At 36.6% G+C, this 12,517-nt stretch overlaps 1 protein-coding gene across 1 annotated transcript in view; it reads right to left on the bottom strand.

The window, feature by feature from the left end:
• LOC115307331 (catenin delta-2-like) overlaps nucleotides 1-12,517 on the bottom strand; it is a 362,256-nt gene that overhangs the window by 25,542 nt on the left and 324,197 nt on the right. The window contains exons 5-6 of the mRNA XM_029958906.1: nucleotides 8,335-8,369; nucleotides 7,743-7,859 (exon numbers count right to left, since the gene is read on the bottom strand). Coding sequence (XP_029814766.1) covers nucleotides 7,743-7,859; nucleotides 8,335-8,369 — 152 coding nt within the window. The remainder of the gene's footprint in view (nucleotides 1-7,742; nucleotides 7,860-8,334; nucleotides 8,370-12,517) is intronic.

Genomic DNA, 12,517 nt, shown 5'->3' on the forward strand with positions numbered 1-12,517 from the left:
TCACTAGAGCCTGTTTCATTTTATCAAATCTTAATATCTTTTTCGGGTTTAGCAATGAATCTACAGAAATTTTTCATGGTCAGCTATTTTGTAAAGACATCCATCTCCTTCTGAGGACTGCAGGTCTTGGTGTTTGCAATCAGCCAGTGGCTATTACAATCTTAAATGACTTAATAATTATTTCACACTCACACTTAGGGTGACTAGGGACAGAACAGGGAGGTGGGTAAATGAAACAACATTTTATTCTCAAAAATCTACGCTTAATAACTACTTCAAAAGACTGAACTTGACTCACAGTTGAGAATTTTTGTACAACTTTATCTGTGAGAACATATAATGAATAACTGTGAGACCACCCTTTAAAAAGATTTGCCTCATTACAAATTGGGCAAAGATGATTTTGAAACCCCAAAGTTTTGAAGCCAAGATTGGCAAAAAAACTTGGATTAGAAGAGATGAATGGAATAAGGAGAGGCATCCAAAATGTCCGACTATAAATATTTAACCTAAATATAATGCAATACTAACAGAAGTTTCTGCAAAATATCAAAATTTCCTCAGACTTCAGACTTCATACTCTGAGAGATTTATTTGGAGCTATGAACTGTTGAGTCAGACAACTGCCAGGTTTGCATTAATGCAGCAGACAGAAAGATAGTGTAACTGATGTTATGCATTTCTGCCACTCCTACTCCAAAGACTGCAATTCTGAAATAAAAGAGAGGCATGCACATTTCCTATGTGTTTTTCAGTTCTGAAACATACTTAAAGAGCACGTGATTTTAGTAGTGTGTGTGTTTACCAAGAGATCCCACGAGAACACCTCCTTTGTGTGCACAAAGAATGACTCAGCTGGATCGCCCTGGCTCTCAGAGCAGATAATCAAATGGAAATAACTTCATCTATCAAAAAATTGTGAGGTCCACTGATGCCAAATTTCATCTCATTGAGTGTGTCAGCCATCTGACAGGTGGCAATTTCATAAAACAAGAGCTATAGGATGGAAAACACATAAACACACATCTTTTTACACATTCATTGTGTAAATAGTGCCTTTTTGTTTCAATCCATTTTCAGTATCTATGAATAAAGCAGCTGATAAAGGCTGAAAATCATAAAGGTTGAACAAGGAGTGCTCTTTCAAACTGGGACATCTGCTTTTGTGCTGAGTAAGGGGGATCTCTCTTATTACAAAAAATTGCTGAAACAAAAATGAATTAAGAGAACAAAATAAGAGTTTAGCCTCTCTTTTTAGCCTCAGAATTAGACAGGTTATTTATGTGAAAACTATATCTGTCTAATGCAACATCTACATATAAGTGCATGCGATAAAAATAATCTGTTCTTGCAACATAAATCATTCTTCAGAGGAAAAAAATCAACGTCTAAATAAATGGTACTGCTACCTATTTGTGCTGTATTTGGGGCAAATAGTTTCAAATGACTAAAAGAGTAAATATATTGTGGAATTGAGTCCATGCTTTTTCTTCCCCAGAAGGACTGAGACATCCTTAACTGTCTGCAATTCTGTCAATATGTAGCCTCAGTGTAGTGCACTATGAAATGGCCTTAGCCAAGAAGATGGTAATATTAAATCTACATTGTATTTATTCCCTTATCAGTGTGCTGGATTCTGCAATTAATCCTGAGAACCAGGACAACAGGGTCACAGATATAAATAAAATATATCCAGCAAATGTGAGGAAAAAAATTGTCTGGAGTACTGAAAATGTTGGACAGGAAAAACTGCAATTCTAATATAAACCCACTTGTTTTTTAATTGAAATTTAACATGTAGCATTTAAAAATTATCAAGATATTTGGGAGAATGATCCAAGAGGCTTTTTGATACATGTCAATTAGAACTCTGTTGCTGCAGTCTGTGGTATTGATTCAGAGAGCAAAAAAGGAGGGTTGTCACATGAAGTGATTAAGCAAGTGAAAAACAGTGAAATGATTCTGTTTCAGTTAGAAACGTAAACAACAAAAGCTCCATAAATCTGTCCCATAATCCTTTGAAGACTGGTCTTATGCTCACTTTGTGGAAGATGAAGCAAAGGAAGAAGCATGAAAGATTTAAGTATAGATACCTTGAAGTAAAATTAGAGACTTCTAGACTAGCAGACATGTGAGCTTGTGGTTTAAGTTAGGAAAAAAGTGTCAGTGGATAACCTCAGCAGTCCATCCAACCCTCCTTTTGCTAATGCCATGACAGGGGAAAAAACCATTGCCTGTCTCCACCACTGTAGCCTCTAAGGATTCAGTAGAGACTGTATGGACTCAGCATGTTCTGTAAGGATTCAGTGAGCTTCAGCTAATTATCATCTCAGAAATTGTTTTGATGATAGTATTGTGACAGTCCTCTAATGAGACATGGTAATGAACTACAGGGATAGGGGTACAGAGGAACCAGTAGAAGGGAAAGAAATATAGGACCCAGATTTTCCTCTCGTTCCACATTTATCTTACACTACCCATCTCTAAAATGCAAATTTACAAACACTGGCAGGAAAAGGTAGTTTGGTCTTAACGCTTGCTTAGAGGACTGCAGTTTCTCTGTGTTACACAGGATGGACATCTAGGGGCCTCAGGAAATTCATCAGGACCTTTCCCACTTATCTGCAGGCCAGACTGAACCTTATCAAAGCTTAAAGACAAATGTTCTCAGCAGCCACTCTTCTTCACTCAGACAGTTGTATATCTGTGTTTACTCTCCTTCCTTCCATGCAGTTTTCTATTTTTTCAATTGTTCTTACATATAGTGAGGGGGAAGAAAGAAAAAAAAAACAAAAAAACAAACCCACCCCCCCAAAAAAAAAACCAAACAAACAAAAAAAAGGAGGTGTATTACCTAGGTCATAAAAGGAATGGATCTGAAGTAGTTGTGTGATTTGAGACAGTGGTGCAGTGATGGGAAGGGGAGGAAAAAAATCTCTTGCTTCCTTTATCCCACATCTTTCCAAGATTTCTAATCTGAAATATTAATTTTTGGTCTCTACAATGGATACTCAGCCCTTGCACAGTCTTATTTTCACACATCTTTCCCCACTAAATTAAACAATTCCGCCACGAAAATACCTTTCCTGAGCTACAGCCACTGTTCAGTACTACTGTGTCTTAAGTCTGAAACATCCTGGGTGTTATCTCTGTCCTGGACTAAAGTTTCTTCCTCTGCATGTTTCCTTGCCCAGTGATTTCAGGTCTTACACTTACTGTGCATTCCCATCCCTATTCCATGACTCGTCTCCAGTGTCTTATATGTGATTACCTTGGCTCTCACGTCCCTGGTCTTTCCCTGATCCTATTTCAAGTGACAGCTACTTATCTTCATTTGTGCAAAAGCAGTATTTTCGAGTTCCCATTAGAGAGACATAATGGTGGAAGGAAGAAATATTTTCAGAGAGGAGCAGCCAGCCATGCTGGGTGTTACAGCAATGTAGAGCAGAGAGGAGAACAGATGGAGTGCCCTCACAGTAACGCTGAGGAACCCGGCTGGTCCTTAGGACACACTGTAGCGAATGGCCACTGACACAAGCAGCAGCCTGTACATACCCACTCTCAGGGGCTGAGGGTATGTGTGGACCACTGTAGTTCTGCTGATGACATCCCTGCAAACACTTAGGACAAACTGAACTCCCCTCTTATGCCACAAAAACTATATTATGTTTGATGTAAACTGGAGTGACACAATCTTGACAGATCTAGAGCTACATAAAGAGAAATCTCTGCAGTACGGGGAACTGGACCACTGAGGTGTAGGTTCATGTCTTAAGTCAGATGCAGCTCCTTGCAAAATTCTGGAAGTTTCCTGACTTTTCGTCTGTCACTTGCAACTGGAAACACATGGTTTGGGGAAGACAATTTATACTGGATAGGGACAGAAGAAAGAGATGGGCAACAGTGCAGGAGCTCCCCTCAGCTGGATATAACCTTGTCCCAGGGTCAGCAAAACCACAGGAAGCTTGTATGAGAGCTCGCAGCAGTCACGAATCTACCTGTCTGATAGGAATTTTAATCCACTGATCACTCTGCTTTCATTTCACCAAATTAATAAGAGCTTTATATATTTAAGGTTTTTTACATTTGCTGATTCACATTCAGTAAAGATAATTAGCGAGCATCTCTACTAGCAATACAGAACCCCTCCTGTGTAAGCCCCTTTCATGTGACTTGTCCCATTTGCCTTTTTTTCATGGCTTTTATTTGCTACTAAAGGAATAGCACATGTGAAGTGATGTTTGAGATTTAGAGTATTATAGCAGCTGACTGCTACGTGATGACTTTTTAAAGCTAGGTCTGAGAAAATCAGAGTGCATGAAACCGAATTGTAAAGATTCTGACTACAGACACACTAATCCTCTATTAAGGCAGAGCTACTGATAGATTAACTCATTAGACTAGATGCACACTAGTCTAGATATTCAGAAAAAGAAGCTGTGGTTACATCCCTGGGCAGGCTTTCATCTGCTTCAACTAGACTAGAACTGTCATGGCAGGCTGGAAATGCTCTCCTCAGAGTCAGTCTTGTTACTTAAAATACAGTTTTGCAGTCAAACTGCAAAGAAGTAAACATAACTAAAATTGTCAAGTTAGGAGCTCAAAAGTTATGAAATGCCAGACTAAGTTTCCTTTTCTGAATTATCCCTCTTCCCCTCCTTTCTTGTCTTACAGACAGTGCAGAAAATGCAAAACTATTCAGTGTTTTGTAGCTGCCTTATTTTTTACTGCATGACCTCAGGCCTCCATTGAAAAATGTCCAATACAAATTAAGAAAAACCCAGCATCCTGGTGGATTATTCTGTGACCCAACATTTATTTCAGATGCATCACAAATAACAATTTTTGGAATACCTGTTAAGTGAGACATCTATATAGACTTCATTTTCTATTTGGAGATTGACAAGATTAAGAACAAAGGTGTCTATGAAATACAAATGCTGTGTGTGAGACATTTTCAGAGAGAGCTTTAAATTTCCTTTTGTATCACACTTCTTTTTTTTTCAATATTGTGCTTCCACAGTGTTCTGTTCTGTTTGTTCTCAGCACACCTAACTGGGAACACCCAGAACAAAGTATTAGTAGAAGATACTTGTAATGTTTTCACAACTATAACATGAAAAATTTAGGACATGAAGGAGGGACACAAATTTTAAGTAAATATGAGATTTTTCTTTTCATTGAGTATGTGTGTTCTACTCATTGCTTAGAGAAGTCAGAAGCACTCTCCCCTCAGCTTCGGGGTAAATGAAGTATGGACAGAAAATGTACAAAATAGGGCATGATAATAATTGTTTTATAATGCAGTCATAAGAAATTTGAATTATGGTTTACAGACAGCCTTGACTTTGGTACTTTTGACACAATAACATTTTAACTGTCTGATGTGTTTGTGGTATTTTACTCTAAACTGAAAAAAGACCCCCAAAACAGAAAGAAAATCCAGTATATGACATCCTAATTGTATTTATTAGTGATTAGCAGAGATGCAACTGTTAGCTTTGGCATATAGATCTGATGTTTAATTAAAACCATGAACAGCAAATAGCAATCTAGTTTCATTACATTCTAGTTGTGCCTGAAGCAGAGGAATATAGGGCACTGTGACAAAAGGCTTCACAGATACTTCCTGACAATGAAAACCAAACTTGCAGCTCTTTAGGGGGAAGCCTGCTCCCTTGTGAGCATGTGCTCCTGCCTGTTCTCTCCAAACCTATGTTTCTTAGGTACAGCTACTGTCCTGTCCATAATGCTATCACTTTTTCCTTTTCTCAGCTGTCATTCTCATCACTCTGTGTTCCCTCTCTTTCCACCTAACTTCCGATCTCATGAACAAATCATTCAGCCAGGCAAACTCAGCTTTCAACACTCTGTCTGGACCTCCTGCTTCAACAAACCTCAGTTCCTCCCCTGCTGATGCCCTACACAATCCATCTCTGTTGCTCCTCTTCTCCATCACCGTTTTCCATTTGCTCATGTTCTTTATTGTTCTTTCTATCTATATACATTCCTAGTTGTGTCTTAGCTTCTGTGATACTCTCAAGAAATTTCTTTAGTACTAGTTTTCTTCACATACCCAGACTTCACTCCATGTACTGTCTTCATCTTTCCCTAAGATTTTTTTTCTTAGTTTCCATCTCTTCAGCCAGTTTCCCAACCAAGACAGCCCCTCTCTGCCTCCAACCTCCTCTAAAGCCATCTAGCCAGTTTCATTTTTCTATCATAGAATCACATTTTGAAGGCAACCCTTATCATTCTAATCCATTCTGTTTCTCCTCACTCACGAAAGAAGAAAAAAACAGGGCTTACATTGTTTCATAATGTTTTCCTGATTTTGTTCAGATCAAGTAACATCTTCAGAGATGTCAATCACACAGACTGTGTTCAGATCAAGCAACACTGTAACAAAGGTTTTAGTGACATTGTTGGTCCAGAAATCTTATGCACATGAGAAGTGAAAAATTTTCTACTGTCCCAGGATTGTCAGCTGTGAATTTTACTGCAAATCTTGTTTTAAAAGAATGAAAAATGTTCTGACAAATTAAAATTCTCCATGCAGTGTGTAATATCTTCCTTCTGTCACCTGATTACCACATTGCAGGTGATGACTTGTCATTGCTAGAGACGCTTTGCAGAAGGTGGATGTCATCAGCCTTTCCAGAGGAAGGAGAGATTTTTCCCCTATGATTTCAAAAAAACTGAATTTGGGCAGCCACCTCAAAAGATGTGACTCAGTCAGAAGGCACTAGGCAGCAGGGGATCAACTGAGCAGCGAAGGAGATGTAGAGCAATACCAGAGAAAGCTGAAAAGCCAAGCCAGTGTCAGGAGCTGCAGGGGGAGTGAAACGAAAGTGGATATATACTTTGGGAGATGGGAACAGAGTACGAGATAGGAGACTGAGGAAAAGGAAAGAAATTAGGGAAGTAACCTGCTTTTTCATCATCTAGTGCTATACCAGACAACAGACTTGTTAACACCTTGGAAAACTTTGTCTCGGTGTGACTCAGGAGCACAAGTGTTGGTAGACATCTTCTCTACAAATATGTTGAGTGGCAAGTCCCTAGTTCACTTTTGCTGTTGTTTAGCCTTGATTCACTTCCCCAGTGGCTGGTCCTAGCCAAGAACCTATTGCATAATTCTGCAAATGGAATGGCTGGTAAATGACCAGTGAGCCAACCTTTGAGAAAAGACTTCAGCTTTGCTACAGCTGCCATTCTGTGCATCATCTTAAAAAGTTCATCTATTTCCATCTGTGTATCCACTAGAAAATTTTAGTCTTAAGGAGTATCAGGTACCTGGCCAAGTGGTTACAATGAGACATCAGAATTTCTAACAGCCACACACTATTTTTCTTTTTATTACTTTTGCACGGTCAAAAACTGCTGCTTGAAAGTTGCTTTTATGGTGGTGATGTTTAAGTTTTGTGACATGACCTTAAAGTATAGTGCAGGAACATTATAACTACAAAATATTTTCCTTAAAATATACTCCATGTGGTTTGTTTTGGTTTGTTTCTTTGTTTGTTTGCTTGTGTTTGTTTTTCCTGAAAAATTAGCATCAAGATTCCCTCCATTACAAACAAACCCAAAAATTAACTTGCAAAGGCAAGGAAGCAAATTTACTTGCTCACAACTACATTGCCTTCTGCCAATATAAGAAAATAATCAAGAAAAACACTAAAAGACATGCATTCAGTTTCAAAGCATGAAATTTTCTAGAACACATATTTCTAGCAACTTACTTTCACTGGCTGAATAGTCCTGTGGATCGAGTATCCCTGACTCCTGCAGTGATCTAATACATGAGTCCACCAGCTCCAGACCAGTGGTGAGTTCATCTTCTATATCCTTCTGACCATCTGGGATAAAATTAATAACATGAAAATGTCAAAGAAGAGCAAAAGATAAAACCAGTTACAAGACATGGTAAAACCAGTGATATGTGAGTAAGCATTCACAGTTGATGAAGGACTAGCTGACAGCAAGATCACACATTCAGAGGAGGTTGGCCATACTGAAAATTATGCCATTTTTTTGAAAACAGAATGATAAAGTTCAGGTCTAATCTTAAGAAAACTAGAGACACGTTTAGCAATGCCCCCTCTCAAAACTCTACGTTAGTTTCAGTGTTCTTTTTGTCAACCATAACAACTTTTCACAAATTTTGCCAGCTTTTAAGTAGAGTTTTCACAAACTAGCAATGAAGAAAATCCACATGTAAACAACAAAAAACGTTACATAAATAAATGGGTTTTCCACTCCATCTTATTTAGGAAAAAATGATCATTCTGAGAGAGAATATATGCAATACATATATGTAGATAAGTACATTACCTTGCGTTTGCCAGTGAAACTGTTCTTCTGTTGAACTGAAATAAGAAAAACAAAAGTTTTAATTTTTAATTAAACGATTCTGTAGTGTGCCATGAATATTTAGATGTAAATCTATTCTGAAGGAAATGATTTAATAAAAGAACTGACTTAATAATAAACAACATACTTAAAATACATAATTTTACATATTTTTTAATGAATGACTTGCACAGCATTCACTCAGCAGGAGGGAAGAATCTTTACTTCTTAATCAAGAAATTTAAAACATATATATAGAAAATGCCCTCTTGGTCTTGACAGACAAACTACACTATTTCAAAGCAAAAACATGAACACACTTAGCTTTTTTGGATCCTTCCATTTGTCTGATTCTCCATTTTTATAGAGAAAACTATAAATGGTTTTCTCAAGTGAATAGTTACATGTGATTTCTAAAAGAAATTATGATTCCTGGTTCTACTGATGATTATGTGCATTTTTATATTATTCAAATGTGCAGTTAAGTTAATTCAATTGGCCTACACAAGAGAGTAAATTTAGATGTGTTTGTGCTTCTATGTACAAAGCACTTAAGCAACAGAAGGTCCTAATTTCAATATAATGAGCATGCACACTAGAGGATTGGTTAGGTAGGGTTTTTTTAATATAAAATGAATGATATATTAAAATGAATGATACAATGAATTATATATTCAATTAGGCAATGAGTACACGTTCCTAAAAGTTGTGTTCTGTTCATGCTTCAGTATAGGTCTTTCTCACATGCCAAGAATACAAAAAGGATTGAAGTTACTCAATACTAACCATTCTTTTGATAACAGTGAGCTGATTATTACAGTAATGATTAAAACATTTTTCTGTACATTTTACAAGATATTTACAGGGAAGAACAAAATTAACTGTCACATCCATCGGTTAAAAAAACAAAGACTGAAATTATTTTAACTTTTCAAACAACTATATTTATTTCTTTCTGAAGTTGAGAATAAATGCTATTTTTAATGAGTAAATGGATTTAAATCTTGAATTGTTTTCCCTTTTTCCAACAGATGCTGAATCTCTTATGAATATGTGAATATACCTCCTAGTATCTATGTTCTGAACAGTAATAATGTAAATGAAATTAAATGCTTCTTTTTTGAGATCTAGTTTTACAGTAAAGAACTTGTGTTAATTATTTATCAGATTTGATAGTGCTAAAACAGAATAATTACCTAATACACATAAAATAGTTCTAAAAGGATTTTTAATTTCTAGGTGACATCATAAGTGCTAACCTGACAAATTCAAATCTATAAATCATCCTCAATTTCCAAATACCTATCATCTCTGGTTTATAGTGACTCACTGTAGTGAGATTTCATAGATTAAGAAGACAGTCCTTCAAGGAGACAGTCAACTAAAATGCTTGCAATTCATGTCCACTGAAGTTAACAGTACTGAAGATAAACATTGCCAGAGTCCTCTGACAAAAAATAATAATTGCAAAGTTACTGGAATAAATGACTTTAATTTAAATTACCTTTTGAAATAGTGGGTGGTGGAGACTACAGACAGTTTTTGAAATAACACAATTTGAAATTCCTTTTGCCTGATTTTCAAAATCACTAAATAACTGCAGCTTCAGCTGACAAACTGGTACTTGAGACTGATCTTCCTTTCTGTAATTACCATAATCCATAATAAGTAATATATTACTTTCCACTATACAGTCCCTCTTCCAGTATCCAGATTTCTATGTGATAGATACCACCTCAACAGACAGAAAAAAAAATGCAATGTCTCAGGTGGCATTCAGTCTGGCAGAATGAATTACTAAATGTTGCTGGCAAGAACACACTGATATAAAAGCCTATGCCACCTCATCCAAATCAGCAAGAAAAGAAAATCAAGTCTGTGCATAAAGAGTGAATTATCATTTCCAAGAATTCCAGCTTAGCCTTTTTTAAGCAGTAAACTTGTACAAAATGTAACTAAGTTCATTATGTTCAATGAATCACTTGTGGTTAATTAGTAGTGATCCCTAATATCACTCATCTGACTTCCATAGGAACATTATAATGTATTCATATTAATCTTAGGATTGCAATAAATTTTTACTACATTTTGGCTTTTCAAGTTTTAATTACAGAATCACAGAATATGCTGAATTGGAAGGGACTCCGTAAAGCATAGTCATGCATCTCCTCATCGCTACTGTAATGGTCTTTTAATAAATAATGTAACTCTTATAGTCAAGGTAACAGATCTACCACCAAAACTTTTATCCAAACGCTACCTTCTTGGTGTATGTAGACTATGAAACAGGCTGCCAAGGGAAGTGGTGGAGTGACCATCCCCAGAGGTATTTAAAAGATGTGTAGATGTGGCACCTGGGGATATGGTTTAGTGGTGAACTTGGCAGAGTTAGGTTAATGGTTGGATTCCCTATTAAAATTGTATTTGCTCCTACAAGGATATCAATATATTCTGGTATGAAAAGAGTGCTATTTTCCCTAGTAAATTCATGATCTTTAGCTTTTGAACAATCCAGTATAGTTGCATACTAAGCTGCCATTTCTAAGTTACAAACCAATGCCTCACCCTTGCAGAGAAACATCTAAAGGGTTTCCCTAGAAAAAACTTTATTAGAATTTGCCATAGTTTAAATTTATATACTTTGCTTTTTTATATTGTTTACTTTTTTTTTTTTTTTTAACTGAGCTTTTCCTGCTTTTGGCCTGAAAAATATTCTTGACTGAAGCAACCCGACGTGTCTGTGCAGGGAGCCTTTAGGCTGTCACAGAACTGTGCCAAATCTGCTCGAGTGAATAAAAGGGTGCACTTTTTTGTCCTTTCCTTTTAGATGTTTTCCAGCTTCACAAGAGATCAGTACAACTGACTATGCACTCCCATCAAATACATGAAAAGACAAAAAATAATAATTAACAGAGTACTCTCCTAATAAATTTTTCAGCAAAAAGTTTTTTGATTTATAGTTTTTCTAAAGAAAAAGTTTTAAATTCATTATCAACCACTTTTCTGCATATTCCTATGTCTCATTATATAAGCTTGCAAACTCTAGCATCTTTGACTGAGGAAGCTGAGCAATAAAATACTTAATCAAGATGTCCTGAAATATGGAAACCTGGACCCACCTTAAGAGTTTGAGGAGGGAATTTTAACCAGAATTACACTAGTTTAGTATTAGAAAATACTAGCATAAAATATTAATGAGTTGAGAACTCAAACAAGTAGAATTATTACCTCCCTTAATTCAAAACCAGAAGAATAATTATGATTTATTTGCTGTATTCTTCCTTTATTATTGGTAACCGTTGCATCCTGTATCTACTTCAAATGTTTTAGGTACAAATAAGGCTAACATTCTACTTAATTCTATTTGAGTGATATAAAGAATCCTCCATCATGATTCAACTACGCAAAACTTGATTCTTCTATACTTATATTGTCTTTGTAAAATAAGATGTGTTGAAGGAAAATCCCAGGGAAGCAGAATAATTTAGGAATGAGAAGATAATGCTAAAAACCAACCAACAAACCAAAACACTTGACTAAACAAAAAAAGAATATTGTTACATGTTTAGTTCTTAGTGTTAATTGTGAAAATGCAGAGTTTCTATAGCCAACAAAGGATGTCTGACTACTACCAGCATCTATTTACATCAAGTTTATCCCTTTTCAGGTACAAAAAAAAAAAGTCCCAGAAAAATCCCCACCTGAACTATAGTATGTCTATAAACAATCAACAAATCAGGTTTTAGGGAGCCTTCATTATTTTTTCCTGCACCTCAAGTCAAGTTAAAAAAGCATGGTAAGATGGGCTCTGTGGAGACAGCCAGCACCAGCAGAACAAGATGAGCTACAAAAGACCATCAAACACCTCTCTCCACGATTTACAGGAGTCAAAAGCAGTTTTGATGGCATACAACTGAATGCTCCAAGTGACACCAAAATATTGCTTTCCTGGACCATGCTCACCAGCCACATTTCTATAAAAATAACCAGAATCCTCATGGGAGATAACCCAGAGGTGGGGAATACTGTTGAGTACTTTGGCGGAGGAAAAGCTGCCTGAGACATTCTCAAACAGCATTGCCACAGGGCCTGTACCAACACCCAAGGATTTACTTTCAAAGCAGGTGCTGGGGAGGAGCAAGGGTGCTTTGGACTCAGCTGAACT

Source organism: Manacus vitellinus, unplaced genomic scaffold (genome assembly GCF_001715985.3).
Source record: "Manacus vitellinus isolate BGI_N305 unplaced genomic scaffold, ASM171598v3 scaffold_17_pilon, whole genome shotgun sequence".
NCBI lineage: Eukaryota > Metazoa > Chordata > Aves > Passeriformes > Pipridae > Manacus > Manacus vitellinus.